Genomic DNA, 18,248 nt, shown 5'->3' on the forward strand with positions numbered 1-18,248 from the left:
TGACTTGGGGTGGGTTCTACAATGATCCTCCAAAGAGCAGTGAGCCCTAGATGTACTGAAAGGCGAGCCCCGGGACAGAAGAACTGTGAGGGAACTGAAGGTGCTGGAGGGAGAGTGAAGAAGTAGGGAAGGTCCCGGAGTGCCAGGCCCCCTCAGAAGTGGGGTGCATGCAGCCAACATACCTTCTCATGCACACTTCCTCTTATCCCCTGGCCCCACCAGGACCAGTACCTCTAGAATGCTGCACTCCTTCCCACTGGCACATTCCTAGCAAAAAGGCCAATATCATGGATTCCTTTATCAGGGACCCATGTTTTCCAGGCCAGCACTATGAGGAATGGATTCAAATGCTAGTTTGGCTCAGTCATGGACAAAGACAGAGCCAGTCAACAGCACCATGCTGACTGAGGGGGACAGCACAAAGTGCTCCTATCCAGGTGGCCAAACATCACGTGCCACCCACCCGGCCCACTGATGCTACCAGGCAAGACAGAGGCAATCAAGGGTTCCTGTGACCACAGTGGGCACAGGTGAGGCAATGGGGTAAGAGCAAGGAAGGGTGGCTCCACAGGGCTGAGTAGGGAGGAAGGATGGCTGGGCAAGGAGGGTGGACTGCGAGCAGCAAGCAGGGTGAAAGGCCTGGAAGTGCCTCTGCAGGCCGGGGCCGTCCGCACTCTCTCTGCTGACCCCAGGGGCGGACATTACCGCCTCCCTTAGCATGCCATCTGCATTATCTCTAAGAGAAAGCACACCATGGAAGTATTTTTGTCTCTTTTAGTACAAAATGTATCCCTCCTATATTTGATCCCCACACACCTGAGAAGAAACGATGATAAAGCTATTTTGCTTATTCCCATTTTCTCAACTTCAACCACTGGTATTCCACTGTTTGCCATATATCCACATATAGCCAAAACGATAACATACTTAATATATTTTTGAGATTTTCACTTTTTAGTATATGTTTTAAAGGAACGTAAACATTAGTAACTCAACTGGAAAACAACTTTTACTTGCTACAAATACAAGGCAAGCATCAACAGAAGGATAAGGCATCCCTGGTTGGATGGTCTCAAATGAACATTACAACAAGCACCCAAGGCCTCCTCTTGCCCAGCCTGGGGAAGAGACCACACCTGAACACTCTTCCCAGCGGCATCTTCACAGCGTCTCTAACACAATGCCCTCAGCTGCCTGGCCGTGCTGTGTTTTAGTGCATGCCATGATTCTCCACTCCTTGTTCAGACGCAAGACTGCTCCATTTTCCTTACATGCTACTTATAGCTTTGAAGAACAGAGTGAAAAAGTAAAATGGAGTCACTGTGTTCACATTGCTAAATTATTAAAATAAATTATGCTGAGGTATGAGGTTCGCCTTAACCAATCTTAATGCTCTGCACTTATGCCAATACCTGGATGCCCATCAATCGCTGTGCCAACGCCCGGAGGTACATCAAACCTTCAGGTGACATTCCAAATAACTTCGAGAAGAAGCTGTTCCACTGTCCAGTGCATCGGGCATCTAAAGATCACCTTTTTGGACCAATCTTGACCCTAAGATGCAGGACTGATTCTTCTCGGAAACGAACTCTTTACTCTAAGAACCCCTAGCTTTTCACTCTCCTTCGAAACACTTCTGTATTTTGCCCAGCTGTGTTCCAGTTTGCAAACTGTAAGGAGCTTGAATACATCCTCTGGCAAACATCTTTACTCTTTATGAGTTTGGGTTGGAGAGCATAAATAGGTGGCTTCTAATCTTTTCCCAAGATGAGAAATGGTTCTGTAGCAGAACTGCTACCTCATTAGCATTTCAGGACCCCCACAGGACTGAATGCTTTGGGGCAGATGTGGGGGGGGGGCCCTGATGAGTTTTCAAGTTTTCCTGCTCACTCTCTGTTACGCATACTCAGGCTTTTGGCTTCTTACTATGGAGATCTTAAGACCCAATGTATTAGTATAAAACCATTTGATAATTGTTAAGACATGTCTTTAAAAAGACATTCACTTTGCGAGTTTGCTATTTGTTCATTTAATTCTTTCCTGAGAACTTGCTTTTACTTATTTGATCAAGTTTAAATATTTTCAAATTTATTTAGTAATTCTGATGAGTACTTCATTCTTTTTCTGTTCCTTTGGGTGCATTTCTATCTCCTCAGCTAAACTATAATACAACCCAACTGAGCTTCGTTGTTTTTTTTTTTCTTTTTTTTTGAGCTTGGTTTGTTTCAACGGTGCGAACACTGAGAGCTGTAAGTGCTTGCCAAGCTGCAACTACAGCCCCGTCCCCTCAGTTCTCATACAGAGAGCGGCATACTCATTTTATCTGATAAATGTCTGACTCTGGTTTCTTGACCCAAATGTTCCCCGGAAGTACTGTTTATCTCCAAAAAAAAATAGGGGATAAAATACAGTCAAAATTTACTTCCTATTCTCTCATTGTACAAAAGTAGGTTTACAGTTGTGTGTAAAACACAGATTATTCTTGTATTATTTATTACTGTATTATTTTCCATATGAACTGTATACCTAACTTTTGCCCCACTCTGTATATGGTCAGAGAATGAAGCCTACAAAATTTCCTCATTCTTGTTCTCCTTGACCGTTTTTTGTAATTGAGGATGTTAACACTGTCTGCAATTTCCCCCTTTTCACATAGGCCCAGGGCACTCCACTCTCTCAGAGCACAATGGGAATGGTGGCTTCCATGGAAGGCATTATAAAAATGTGAAACTAATGTTTCCCTCTTGAGTCCTTTCAATAAATTTCATCTACTTGATCTGGTATAATAGTATCTGAGGGATAATTTTTATTTTTCTCCATATAATTTTGTTGTTACATTATATTGTTTAATACATATAGAATCGGTATGCTGGCTTTGTTACTGGCTGTATTTTATATGACAAATCCCATTAAACCACAAAACTAAGATCTAGCTCTGCTGCTAAATATCTGCTAGAACCAGACACATGGCTGAACAAAACTTTGTCATCATATTCTTCTGGTATTATTATTGCCAACTCCTATGACCTTTCTGTTTGATATAATTTTGCCTTGTTTCTTGACTTTTCATGCTATTTTTAGTTGACTTTTAAAAAATATTTTATTTACTTATTTTTAGAGAGGGAAGAAGGGAGAAAGAGAGGGAGAAAAACATCAGTGTGTGGTTGCCTCTTGAGTGCCCACTACTGGGGACCTGGCTGGCAACCCAGGCATGTGCCCTGACTGGGAGGTGAACCCGTGACCCTTTAGTTTGCAGGCCGGAGCTCAATCCACTGAACCATACCAGTCAGGGCTTTAATTGATTTTTAATGCTTTTCTACTTTCTTTTTTTAAATTGAGGTATAATTCACATACCAAAAAATAAACTCCTTCACACCCGGTCATGTTACAACACATCCTGTGCAGTCCACCTCCCTCCCCCTCACCGCCCCAGTCCTCTGGAAGGACGGAGCCCCTGTAACCTCTGTGGCCTGGCAGTCTGAGGAGGGGTCTGCCAGCCTAGCCTGGAAGGACTCCCCTCCCCAGACACAGTGTTCAATACACACAGCTTGGCAAGCGCTCCTGGAGTTGTGTGAGGGGCTGACAAGGCATTCCCAAACACAGAGCTACAAATCTGTATAAGAAAAAACAAAATTCAGCATGTGCACTTTGTCGATCCGGGCTAGGTAGTTCAGTTAGAGTGTTGTCCCAATATGCCAAAGTTGGGGATCTGATCCCCCGACAGGGCACATATAAGAATCAACCAATGAATGCATAAATAAGTGGACCAAGAGATTGATGTTTCTCGCCCTGGCTGGTGTAGCTCAGTGGACTGAGCTCGGGCTGGGAACCAAAGTGTCCCAGGGTCGATTCCCAGCCAGGGTACATGCCTGGGTTGTAGGCCATAACCCCCAGCAACTGCACATTGATGTTTCTCTCTTGCTCTCTGTATCTCCCTCCCTTCCCTCTCTAAATAAATAAATAAATAAATAAATAAATAAATAAATAAATAAATAAAAAAGAGATTGATGTTTCTCTTTCCCTTCTTCCTTCTCTAAAAACAAACAAACAAACCCCCCCAAAAAAAGAAACTCTGTGAAGCTTCTGTAAACACAAACTTGTACATGACCAAGTGCCGAGTTCACTGGAAATCTTTCTATTTTGACTCAGCATTTGGTACCGACTCCTTTCTATTACTCAGCTGTGTTGAGCCTGAGGCTGAACATTCGATGTGAAAGCCTTTCAACTCCATCTTCCAGGGGTTCTGATGAAAAACAACCATTTAGCCCTGACTGGTGTAGCTCAGTGGATTGAGCATGGGCTGGGAACCAGGCATCACAGGTTCGATTCCCAGTCAGGGCACATGCCAGAGTTGCGGGCCATGGCCCCCAGCAGCTGCACAATGATGTTTCTCTCTCTCTCTCTTTCTCCCTTCTCTCTCTCTCTCTCCCCCCCTTCCCTCTCTAAAAATAAATGAATAGAATCTAAAAAAAACAAACAAACAAAAAATGCCCCCGACCATTTACATCATTCACCTGCCGCCTCGCAAAGTCCAGCCTTAACCACTATCTTTAATCTAAAAAGACCTTATGGGGGAGAGGGGTATAAGGGGACTAAATGGTAATGGAAAAAATTATAACAAAGATTAAATAAAAAATAAAATAAAATAAGCCCTGGCTGGCGTAGCTCAGTGGATTGAGCGCGGGCTGCAAACCAAAGCATCACAGGTTCGATTCCCAGTCAGAGCACATGCCTGGGTTGCAGGCCATGGCCCCCAGCAACTTGCACATTGATGTTTCTCTGTCTCTCTCTCTGTCTCTCTCTCTCTCTCTCTCTCTCTCCCTTCCCTCTCTAAAAATAAGTAAAATCCTTAAAATAAATAAATAAAATAAAGTAAAATAAAATAAAATAAAATAAAATAAAATAAAATAGAAAGACCTTATAGTGTTTCGGCTGGTTACTTATAAGAAAGCCACCCAAAATATGAGCTATGAGAACTTCAAAAGAAAGTCCTGGAATTAGGAAATAAAAACTATACAAAATCAGTTCTGGCTGGTGTCTCTCAGTGGACTGATTACCAGCCTGTGAACTTAAAGGTCACCGGTTCAATTCCCAGTCAGGGCACATGCCTGAGTTACAGGCCAAGTCCCCAACTGGGGGTGTGCAAGAGGCAACCAATCGATGTTTCTCTCCCTCTCTTTCTCCCTTCTATCCCCTCTGTCTTTTTAAAAAAAGGGGGGAGGGAATCTTAAAAGAAAAAACAAACTAGAAAAATCTAGTAAATTATACAGGACAAGAGGGAGGCCAACAACAGTATTAAAATTAAGTGCCCCACCACCACTAAATGAGCATGTACATGTTTACACCGAGACACCCAGACACGTGGACACACCAGGCAACTCCCAGGAGTTCCAGGCCCACTAAAGCCAACCAAACTTTCATTTGGGCACAGCCCTTGAGTCTGACTGTACCCCCGCCCCGACACCACCCACTCTGAGCTACTGGCTTTCTGCTGATGTCCACAAAATAGATTTGGCTTGTGCTTTTCTTTTAGTCTGGAAGGCCTTCTCCAACCTCTCTTCTCCCTTCATGTCTGAGTACACATGCTAACTGCTGAGTGAGGAACCTTAAACACCACTCCCCCTTGAGGCAACCCCAAAATCCTTCATGAAAACTACTGTAGGCTGTGCCAACATCCCCCACTGCACAGGCAGCAAGTACTGGGCTGGTCTGCCTACATATGTCCCCAGTGGGCTGTGAGCACAGGTAAGGTCTCCTTGAATAGCTGTGCAGGTCAACAGTTTGGCAGAGATGTGCCATGCCCACAGGACTGGTGGGACCTCAGCTGTACTTGAGTGTGTACTGGAGCTGGTAAGGTGTCTCTGGACTGTGTGTGACATGGTATTAGAAGGCACCGAGGAATTCCTGACCCACAGCAGCATCCCCAGAAGAGCACCGTCAGAGGAGGACACAGGAACATGTCATACCTTGGTCGGTTTTGGTTGCTGGCTTCCAGTTTTCAGCACTAATTACTGGCAGACAGACCTGCCCCTTTTCATCAATGTTGGGGTGATAGATCTTTGTTTTAAATGTGATCTTCGGTGGTTTGAATGGGTACTCTGCTGGAAAGTTGATTTCGATTCTGAAGGCCCCCTTATCATATGGAGGGTTGTCCTGCAGGAAAAGAGAGGAGATCACTATGAACACATCATGGTAAACCAATCTGCAGCTGAGACAGGAACGTTCAATTTACTTGAAAAGTAATTTATTTCCAAGTGCTATATGCACTGAAGCCTTGTCACTTTTAGGGCAACCAACAACCAATCAGTACTTCTAGAGCAAGATGTCTGCTAAGCTGTGAAAAGGTCTGAGACTGATGTTCTGGTTCATCTTCTTTAACAGACTTTGTTTTTAAGAGTAATTTTAGTTTCACAGCAAAACTGCCCTGGCCTGCACATATACAGTCTCCCCCACTATCAACATCTTGCAACGGCGTGGTGTATTTGTTACGATCGATCAACCCACAGTAACACATGGCTATCACCCAGGCCTGTAATTTACGTTAGGATTCACTGTTGATGCTATACATACGGGTTTTGTAAGGTATCACACACTAAAACTGGAATCATACAGTATGTAACTTTTTCAGGGTGGCTTCTTTTATTTAGCTTATTGCATTAAGGTTACTCCATGTCTTTTCACCTACTCAAAGTTATCTTGGTTGCTTTCAGTTTTGGGCCATTACAGAAAAAGCACCTATAAATATCCACAGATAGGTATTTATGTGGACATAAGCTTTCAACTCCTTTGGGGTAAATACAAAGAACGTGACTTCTGGATCACAGAGTAAGAGTATGTTTATTTTTGTAAGATATTGCCAACTGTCTCCCCAAGTAGCTGCACCACTTTACATTCCCACCAGCAATGAAAGTTGCTCATTGACACATCCTCCCATCATTTGGTGGTGTTAGTGTTTTAGGTTATCTCCCTTCCTCTTCTTCTTTTCAAATCCCTAACTGAGGACATTTTTTTCATTGCTTTTAGAGAGAGAGGAAGGGGGAGAGACACATTGACTGGTTGCCTCCTCTAAGGGCCAGTATCATAAGCGCCTGGACTGGGGATTGAACCCACAAGCTTTACGTTACGGGACAACGTTCCAACCAAACAAGCCACAGCAGCCAGGGCTGAGTTTTGCCCTTCCTAAGAGGTGTGTAGTGGTATCTCATTGTTGTTCCCTGATGACATGATGTTTAATTTCTAGTCAAATGTTTATATGCCACCTGTACATCTTCTTTGGTAAGATGTCTGTTTGGATTTTTTTTTTTTTCCTATTTAAAAATCAGGGTTTTAGCCCTGGCTGGCGTAGCTCAGTGGATTGAGCGCGGGCTACGAACCGAAGCATCGCAGGTTCGATTCCCCGTCAGGGCACATGCCTGGGTTGCAGGCCATGACCCCCAGCAACCTCACATTGATGTTTCTCTCCCTTTCTCCCTCCCTTCCCTCTCTAAAAATAAATAAATAAAATCTTTTTTAAAAATCAGGGTTTTACACCCTGATTGGTGTGGCTCAGTTGTTTGGGCGTCATCCACAAAGTAAAGGGTCATAGGTTTGATTCCACTCAAGTTGTAGCCCTCGACTGGGGTGTATATGAGAGGCAATCAATCAATACTTCTCTCTCACATTGATGTTTCTCTCCCTCTATTTCTCCCTCCCTTCCCCTCTCTCTAAAAATAAATAAATATAATATAAAATCCATGGTCTTTGTTTTTTTATTGTTGAATTTTAAGAGTTCTTTGTGTATTCTGGCTGACAGCCTTGTATCAAATATCCTTTACAAATCTCTTTTTTTTAAGATATAAAGAGTTCTGCCAGTGGTAAATAACCACCCAACCCGAGCCACACTGAGTGCTGAGAGACTCCAGATCCTGGCCAGCTTGGTCTCATCGGGATGAGACAGCTGGACAGCTGTCCCCTAGCTGGTTTCCAGGCAGGTCCAGAACCATGCCCCATCCCTTGTCCCAAGGAGCACTCAAAGATCTAGCCCCCTGGGCCTGGACACTCTAATGGTCCAAAAGCCTCTGAGAGATGCCTCAAGAAAAAAGACCCTCTGCAAATTAAAATCACAATGAGATCACCTCACACATGACAAAATGACTACCATCAATAAATCCACGAATGACAAGGGCTGGCAAGGCTCATGCACTAATGGTGGATCGCAAATTGGTACAGCAATTATGGAAAACTGTACTGGGGGGGGTGGTTTCTAAAAAATTAAAAATAAATCTACTTTATGATTCAGCAATTCTGCTTCTGGGGATTTATCCAAAGAACCCAAAATACTAATTTGAAAGAATATATGCACCCCTATGTTCACTGCAGCGTTATTTACAACAGCCAAGCCACGGAAGCAACCCAAAAGACGAGTGGATAAAAAAGCTGTGGTACAGGAGAAGTGGGACTTAAGGTCAAGATGGAGGCACAGGTAAACAAGCTCACCTCCTAGCACAACCATAGCAAAAATTACAATTAGACTACAAAACAAGTATCACCCAGAATCGTCATAAAATAAGAGCTATGTGGAAGTCCGACAACCAAGGAACTAAAAGAAGCCACATTTATCCAGGCGGGTAGGAGAGGCAGAGGGCGGAGACACGTGGAGAGGTGGAACTGGTGGTACCACACCCATGTATGGTAGATAAAAATCAGGATGGATACCTCAGGAGTAAGGAATCCCACCCCCACACCAGACCACCCAGCCCAGGGTGCCAATGCCAGAAAGATAAGTCCCCATAACTTCTGGCTGTAAATACCAATGGGGGGTTGGGGTGGTGGAAGACACTGCAGGATTCCCAAGAGTCTCCTCTTAAAGGGCCTATGACAGACTTGGACTTAGGCAGACTTACTCCCTCTGGGCTTCAGCACCGGGGTAATAGCTAGAAGAGCACAGGTAGCATATGGGGATAAACTGAAGTGTCTGGCACCAGGGCAAGTGCCGGGAGACAGCTTCCTTTTGGACAAAACTACAGAGGTCGGGCAGAGGCACTATCTCCTTTCTGAGCCCTCCCCCACACACAGCCACAGAGCAGTGACGTGGGTTGCCCTGACTTGGTGATTACCTAAGGCTCTGCTCCACCCAACTTATCTACAACAGGCCATGCTGCTAAGACAGGGAATCAAAGCAGCTCTACCTAACACACAGAAACAAACACAGGGAGGCTGCCAAAATGGGGAGACAAAGAAGAAAAAAATAATTCAAATAAACAAAGATACTATAAGGTGCCTCTTGAACACCTCCAAACATACCAATATCTAAATCATAGGGGTTCCAGAAGGAGATCAAGAAATTGAACATTTATTTGAAAAAAAAAAAAAAAAAAAACACAGTGAAAGAAAATTTCCCTATTTTAGTGAAGGAAATAGACATACAAGTCCAGGAAGCACAGAGCGTTCCAAACAAGATGCACCCAAAAAAGACCCCACCAAGACACATCATAATTAAAATGCCAAAGATTAAAGATAAAGAGAGAATCTTAAAAGCAGCAAGAGAAAGGCAGACAGTTACCTACAAAGGAGTGCCCATAAGACTGTCAGCTGTTTTCTCAAATGAAACTTTGCAGCTAGAAGGGACTGGCAAGAAGTATTCAAAGTGAGGAAGAAGCAAGGACCCACATCCAAGATTATTCTATCTAGCAAAGCTATCATTTAGAATGGAAGGGCATACAAAGGGATTCCCAGACAAAGTCAAGCTAAAGGAGTTCATCATCACTAAGCAATTATTACATGAAATGTTAAAGGGACATTTAAGAAAAAGATCAAAACTATGAACATTAAAATGGCAATAAGTTCACAAGCATCAACAATTAAATCTTAAAAACTAAGCAAACAAGCAGAACAAGAACAGAATCATAGATATGGAGATCATCTGGAGGGTTCTCAGTTGGGAGGGGGAAGGGGAAGAATGGGTGGAAAGGTGCAGAGAGTAAGAAGTGCAAATTGGTAAGAACAAAATAGACAGGGGGGTGTTAAGAACAGTATAGGAAAAGGAGAAGCCAAAGAGCTTATATGCATGATCCATGGACATGAACTAAGGGGTAGGAAATTGCTGGAGGGAATGGGGGATACCAGGTGGAGGAGAGCAAAGGGGGAAAAATTGGGACAACTTTAATAGCATAATCAATAAAATATATTTTTTAAAAGCTGTGGTACATATATACAATGAAATGTTATTCAGCCATAAAAAAATAAAATAAAATCTTAACCATTTGCGACAGCATGGATAGACCTATTATGCTCAGTGAAATAAGTCATTAGAGAAAGACAAACACCATATGATTTCACTTATATGTGAAATCTCAATAACAAAATAAATGAACAAAATGGAAACAGACAGATACCAAGAATGAACTGATAACTTCCAGAAAGGAAGGGGGTTGGGGGACTTAATAAAAGAGGTAAAAGCATTAAAAAGTACAATTGGTAGTTATAAATAGTCACAGGGATATAAATAAAGCATAGGAAATACAGTCAATAATAATGTTGTGATAACTATGTATGGTGCCAGCTGGGATATTGGAAATATCGAGGGAACACTAAGTATACGATTTTGTAACCACTAAACTGTACACCTGAAACCAATACAAAATAAAATTTAAAGAAAACCAAGAAAAAAGAAAAACAGCCTCTTCAATCTCCCCCCCACCCCGAGCTCCCCCCACCTCCAGAGCTTATCAAGGCCTTCACCTACTGTCTTTTCTCAGTGCTCCCAGCTCTCTTGGGTCCCACAGACAGGCCATGCCACACCAAACCCAAAGAAAGCCAAGTGTAACAGGACCCAGGGACGCTCTCGGCAGCCCCCAAACCAGCCTTTCCTCCTCAAGCACCAGCCTAACTAGCATTCGTTCTCCAGCAAACAGTTCTCCTGGGGAGCAAGGCTGGCGACCACCACGTCTCCACACTCTACCATGGCCTATTCCCACTCAGGGAAAAGGAGGCAGGGTGCAGGGGCCTTCAAGGACAGGCAAGTTTGAGAAAGGCTGAGGGGTGGGAGAAGCCTGACAGGAAGCTGGGAGCAGGCAGTGTGGCTGAGGGGCAGCTGTCAGAATAGTAATTTGCAGGAAAACTCATCAAGAACGTGGATTCTGAGGGTCAGGATGAGGGTGGCGATGTGAGTAAGCAGTCCACATCGGGTGGACCTGTGTGTGGAGAGAGGACCCACACACACCCGGGAAAGGCTGGGATAAGACTGGACCGGAAAACCATTCCTTACCTGTTCCTGTCTTACAAGAACACAGAACTTTCAAACACCACCTAGAAGTTACAGCAGCTGCAGCACCACCACCCCGTGCCCAATCCTGTCTGCCTCACTACCTAGGGGAGCTAGATGCACTGCTACCAGTGAGTTAATGAGGGAACTCAGAGAAAACTGCTGTTGGTTTTTAAGGGGAGATTAAAATTTTTTTCCTGAGTAAAAACTAGTCATTTATATTGTTTGAGCCATGTAAAAAGAACATTCCTGTATAACTTTTGGCTGGTAAAATCTGCTGAATTTGTTCATTCATCACCCAGGACTGATCAACCCACCCCTGTGCCCCACCGTGTGCTAGAAACTGAGAGACAAATGTGTGGCCCTAGTTGGCAGCTCTAACCTCAGATGTACCTCTTCCTAGCCAGGTCACTCTGGGAACATTCCCAAACCTCTGTAGAACAGGGTGAACAGTTGTCTGCACCCAGAGTGCCTGTAATGATGAGCTGGACTATCAAGACCTGTACACCTGGCATGTGGGCAGAGCGCCCCGTAACGGCAGCTCTGTCACTACAGGAGGCCCTCACCATCCAGGGACCTTGGCTAAGCTCACCTTAACCTCTCTGAGCCCCTGTCCTCATCTGGGGTCTGTGGATGACCAACAGCGAGGCTCAGGTGTATGCAAATCAGACCGTCCATCTGCCCCAATGATTTTTGTTGAAGGAGGTGTGCAAAAATTAAACACAGGACATGCCTTCTAGATAAAGGGTAGAAAGCTCCACATGCAAATTGTAGACATTTTTGAGCCAAACTTACTCTGCTGACAGGCAGCTCACTCACTGTAAGAGACCTCAGTGAGAAGAGTTTTGTTGTAGAAATGTTACACCACTTTTCAGCAATTTAACTAAACAAACTCAAGCTCAAGCTGCCACACCATTTCAGATGTCAGCATTTTACCTCCACACAAGGCCCCGCCCGCGTTTTTCTGTCATTCCTTCCTTTATTTGGATGCACTGCATTCCTTTCAGCTCCTATTGCTGTGACAAAGGATTTTTTTGAAATGTAAAATTAATTTCTGCTGATAATTTTACATGTTGTAAATCCGTTCACAGACTTTAAATTTTACTTTTTCTTCCCTGAAGTTGTTGCGGGCAATGAGCCTAACACGTATGTTTTACAGCCTCATCCGATCCATGCCTAAATTCCAAGACACTTTTCATCCACATTCCCTTTCTATAAGAGTGACTGGTTTAAAAGTGTGTTTTATTTATTTCATAAGAAGTATGGTTAAGATAAAAATAATTTCTGTACCACTTTTATGCAAAGAACCCACATTGCCTTGTACTTGCTTCTAGCCATTCTATGCATGCATGTAATATCTGATCATTTATCAAGCACTTATTATATGCTAGATGCTTTTCTGCCTCATCTCTAGTTCATTTCCCCTGCATGCTGTTATCACCCACATTTGAAAAGGCATCTGTCTGGTCCCATCCTCTCCACCTCTGTGGGACATGACGCAAGGGGAACTGATGCAAGTGTGATGAAGCTCATGCTGCTGCTGCTGTATGTATGCTAAACTGTTCTTTGTCTAGAAGTCTCGTGTCTTCTCTGGCATCCAATAAACTGTGGCAAGCAACCATGTTAGGTTTACAAATAGGGTGAAAATCTCAAGATTCTTCACATTCGTCTTCTCCCTCCCCGCTTTTTTACATTTATTTATTGAATTGAGAGAGGGAAACATCAATTTGTTGTTGCATTTATTTATGCATTCACTGGTTGATTCTTGTATGTGCCCTGCCAAGAATCAAACTTGCAACCTTGGCATATTAGGACAGTGCTCTAACCCACTGAGCTACCTGGCCAGGGCAACAGTCTTGACCTCAGCCGCCCAAGGCACAAAGTCACTTTGTGGCAACTAAGACCAAAAGGAAGCTCTTCCATGTATGACACCAAACCGTTTGGGGCTTTTTTAACCCTGTGGTCAAATCAAATCTTTCCTCCCCATGGCAACTCTTAAAGAATCCAAAGACCCCACCCATGTCTACCATTCCTCAAGTGAAGATTCTGAGTCCTTCAACTATTCCAGAGAAGTCAGTTTTTTGCGTCACTGCTTTCCCTGTGGTGTAGTCAGGACACCACATAGCTCTCCTGCAGCCACGGAAAAACCACTCCCTGACTTGGACTGCTGCCACATGCCACAGCCCCATGGAGGGTGCACAGCTGACTGACACCACATTCAGGACTCATGGCTGACAGCGCAGGGGTGGCTCCTGGTCTGGATCTACTGAACATGCTATCTCGTCTTCATTCCAAACACCAGACAAACCGAAGGCTCTGTGCCACTTCTTTTTTTAAATCCACTACAGATCTTAAACATTTTCAAATCATGAACATTCATAAATACAAAGCTCTACCTCTGTGCCACTTCTGTCCAACTTGGTGGCAACCCCTGGGCAGCGTCCTTTCCCATGGCTAATCCTTTTTAACCCAGCAAGCTAACAAAACCCAGGCTACCACAGGCCTGCCCCGCCAGCTGCTTATCCTCCGGAGTTCAGCCATTTCATTACAGAGGAGCAAGGAGAGGTGGCCTATTCTGTCGTCCACGACTGGTTTTTATGTTCTGAAACCCACGTGGTCCACTCCAGGGTCTTGACAAAAGCCGATACAAGCACATGAGTCTTCTGAACACAGACTGTATCTCTAACCCTTTGTAAGTTGTTAAGTATGCATATAATCTATCTTTTCTGAAAGCAAGCTTCCTGGTTGCCTGAATCACAAAATCTGCTCAATTAGCAGATTCATCTTATACTGACTTTGCTTTCTGAAGATGATTTCTTTTTTTTAAAATATTTTTAAAAGATTTTATTTATTTATTTATTTACTTATTTATTTTAGAGAGGGAAGGGAGGGAGGGAGGGGGAGAGAGAGAGAAACATTAATGTGCGGTTGCTGGGGGTCATGACCTGCAACCCAGGCATGTACCCTGACTAGGAATCGAACCTGCGACACTTTGGTTCACAGCCCGAGCTCAATCCACTGAGCTACGCCAGCCAGGGCTTAAAGATTTTATTTATTTATTTTTAGAGAGGGAAGGGAGGGAGAAAGAGAGAGAGAAACATCAATGTGCGGTTGCTGGGGACCGTGGCCTGCAACCCAGGCATGTGCCCTGACTGGGAATCGAACCTGCGATGCTTTGGTTCGTAGCCCGCGCTCAATCCACTGAGCTACGCCAGCCAGGAGATGATTTCTTTGTACTGTTTTCAATAATTTGTTTTATAGGACTTTCCATAGTACAGTCAAAGAATATTCAACATTAAGAAATTCCATCATACTCCCTTTGAAAATAAGTATTAGTAGGAATAAGTATTTCTAGAACTGGTTTGCCGATCTTTTATGACCAAACTACTCTCTGAATTATATCTAATTATATTTTTTAAAAGATCTTATTTATTTTTAGAGAGGGGGGAAGGAAGAGAGGGAGAGAAACATCAATCGGTTGCCTCTCGTATGTACCCCAACCAGGGACTGAATCCACAACCAAGGCACATGCCCTGACAAGAAATCCAACCAGCTTTGAGAGACGGGACCATGCCCAAACAGTCACACTAGTCAGGGTAAACTATCTAATTTTAAAATCACAATCTCTATAAACTGATTTCAATAAGGAACTTTCCCTCCTCTGAACTCACGTACCTCTCACAGCATAATTCACTTTCCCCTCAAGAACTGATGTAGCTTTATTGTTATTTTTTCCATAGAAATTAACATCCATACAAAAAAAAAAAAGGGTTAAATGGCCCATCCCCCAGGATAACAGCTGTTAGCCACTTGCTGCAGGGCCATGTACGTTCTTTGTGCGCAGACTGCGCACAAAGGCTTTTCACTCTAGATGTCTGTACGTACTACTCACAGGCAGCTACAAAACTAGGCATACCGTCTACATTCTCTCGTAACTTTACTCTTGCTGCTGTGACTGTCTTCCAGTCTGCAGTGCAGATGTCCCCCTCTTCTATCTACTGGGCCACAGTGACTTGCGGCCTTTGTTCACGAAGCCTGTGCCTGGTTTGTGAAAGCTCAAACCTGTTGTAGCCTCCCCCAACAGGAAGGCACAATCCCAGTATCCTAAGGTTGTCAGAGAATTATTTTTATACGTGGCCCTGTGTCAAAAAACAGGGCTTCCCTTACGTGGTCTCAACAATTACAGCTACAGAAAGGGAGAAGAAGCTACAGAAGAATTAACAGAAAAGAGCAGGAAACACAGGGCAGGCCAGTGTTGGGCCCAAGGGAGGGATGTAGCTCCACCTTCAGGCCAGAAGGGGCAGTACAGAAGAAACTAAGGAGTCTGGTGAGTGAGGGTTTCAGGTGCAATGGGCTAGGCAAATGAGGAAGAACACAGAAAGGTAGGTGAGAGATCTGAGTTCTAAAGGTAGCTACAAAAATTGCAAGAAGGAAATCAAACCTCAAATGCACTCCTGAAGGCTGGGCTAAAGTTGAGGCAAATCTTCCTTGTCCCCCAAAATAACCTCTAACATTGAAGGAGCTTTTATATCGTGCTTAGGACTATGCCAGGGGCTTCTGACCAAGAACACCACACCATAACCAGAGCCAACAGAAAAGGAGGGAAGGAGAACCAAAACTGCCTCACAGATAGTCCAATATCCTACTAGCAGCAGCAATTTTTCAGGTTTTGTCACAAGTGGGAAAAAAATTTTAAATCGAGGTGAAATTCACAAATATACAATTAACTATTTCAATGTGTACAATTCAGTGGCATTTAGTGAATTCACGATGTTGTGCAACCACCTCTAATTTCAAGACTTTTTACCCCCCATTTTGAGACATAACTAACATATATCACTATGTAAATTTAAGGAGTACAGCATGATGGTCTGATTTACATGTATTGTGAGATGGTGGCAAAGGTCTCTTGCTGTTCTGGTGGGATTCTTACAGCATTCTGATGGCTGCATTTTGATTACCTATCTTCTCTATTAGTACAGGACATGCCTGAGAGCAGGGACCTGAGGTGTCCTCAAAACCAGACCTTAAACATTTGCTAACTGAATCGCCAACCTATCAGATTTTTTTTTTTAATTTTTATGTATTGATTTGAGAGAGAGAGAGAGAAGCAGTGGGGGAGAAGGACAGGAGAGTGGAGAAAGAGGGAGACAGGGAAACACTGATTTGTTGTTTCACTTATTTATGCATTCATTGGTTGCTTCTTGTAGTGCCCTGACAGGGATCGAACCACAATCTTGGTGTATCAGGACGATGCTCTAACCAACTGAGCTACCCGACCAGGGCCTCAAATTCTCTTCTTGATGATAAAATCATTAACACCAGTGCATATGTTATTCTTCTGAATATGACCAAGAATGTCAGCTCTCAGAATAATGGCTTAGCATAGCTGGAACACAGTGACCCCAGAACCTAGTACACTGCAAGTTGTTACACAGAAGAGAAAACGTTTCCACATCTCTGTATCCCAGTCATCAGTCATAGCTTACAGCACCAACAAAGGAGGAATGAGAACCTCATCACCAACCTAGGAGGTAGGGATTCAATTCCAGTACACTCACTGAAATAAAACAGCTTTTCACAATACAAGAAAAACTTATCTTACTGCTTTTAAAAATCAAAGCTAATTACAACTTAATAATTTAAAAAATAACCGAGTTAAAAAATGGGCAGAGTACTTTAATAGATATTTCTGAAACAAAACAAAACAAAACACAGCCCTGGCCAGTGTGGCTCAGCTGGTTGAAGCACTGTCCAATAACCAAAAGGCTGCCGGTTGGATTCCCAGTCAGGGCACATGTCCGGGTTGCGGGCTCGGTCCCCCGCTGGGGCATGTGCAGAATGCAGCCAATTGGTGTTTCTCACAGAGATGTTTCTGTCTCCCTTCCACTACATCTCTCTCTCTCTCGAATGAAAATAAACCTTAATAAAGATATACATGTGCCCAACAAGCACATGAAAAAATGTTCATCCCCTCAACCATCAAGGAAATGAAAATCAAAACCACAATGAGGACCCATTCTGCACCTAGTAGATGGCTGCAATCAAAAAGAGGGACAATATCAACTGTCCCCAAGGATGTGGAGAAACCAGAACCCTCTCACACCACTGGCAGAAATGTAGATGGTGTAACAGTCTAGCATTCCTCAAATGGTTAAACATAAGGTTACCATATGATCCAGCAATCCTACTCCCAAGTAAATACCCAAAACAAATGAAAACATACGTTCACATAAAAACTTGCACGCGAATGTTAATAGCAGCATTATTTACAATAGACAAAAAAGTGGAACTAATTGAAATACCCACGAACTGACGACTGAGTAAGAAAATTATGACATAGCCACTACAATGGAAAATTAGGACAATGAAAAGGAATAAAGTACAGATATATGCTACAACATGGGTGACCCCTGAAAACACTATGCTAAGCCACCAGATACAAAAGGTCATATATTGTATGACTCTACTTATATGAAATTTGCAGAATAGCTACATCTATTAAGAGTGATGGCTGAGGGCAGATTCTTTTGAGACTATTAAAGAATGTTCTGAAATTATGTTGATAGCTGCACAACTCTGTGAATACACTAAAAGCCATTGAACTGTACACTTTAAATGCATGAAATGCAGTTTGTGAATTTCAATAAAACTTAAAAAAAAATTAAAGCCAACTCAGGAACACTGATTCTCAACCGAGGACAGTGTCATCTCTACCGGAGAAGTTCAGAAGTACCTGAGGGTGTCCTTAGGTTGCCCCAATGTCAACGGTGGCTACTGTCATCTAGTGGACAAGAAACAGGGACAATCCCACACAAATATTTTGTGCACACACACCAAAATGCAGTTTGCAGTGCAATCCAATCGAGAATCACTGCTCTAGAACTACACATTCAATTTATAAGCTATCTGTGGGGTACCTACTATGTGTAACACAGTGCTAGGCACAGGAAGTGGGATGGAAAGAGATAAAGGCCTCTGCCTAAACCAGAACTCACTGAAATAG

General features: G+C 43.4%; 1 protein-coding gene across 1 annotated transcript in view; it reads right to left on the reverse strand.

The window, feature by feature from the left end:
* The window catches only part of UBE2L3 (ubiquitin conjugating enzyme E2 L3), a 48,255-nt gene that overhangs the window by 2,058 nt on the left and 27,949 nt on the right, over positions 1-18,248 (reverse strand). Inside the window, exon 3 of the mRNA XM_045819844.1 lies at positions 5,967-6,153. Coding sequence (XP_045675800.1) covers positions 5,967-6,153 — 187 coding nt within the window. The remainder of the gene's footprint in view (positions 1-5,966; positions 6,154-18,248) is intronic.

This window comes from Phyllostomus hastatus, unplaced genomic scaffold (assembly GCF_019186645.2).
Source record: "Phyllostomus hastatus isolate PE091 unplaced genomic scaffold, TTU_PhHast_1.1 phas_scaffold_387, whole genome shotgun sequence".
In the NCBI taxonomy this organism is placed as follows: Eukaryota; Metazoa; Chordata; class Mammalia; order Chiroptera; family Phyllostomidae; genus Phyllostomus; species Phyllostomus hastatus.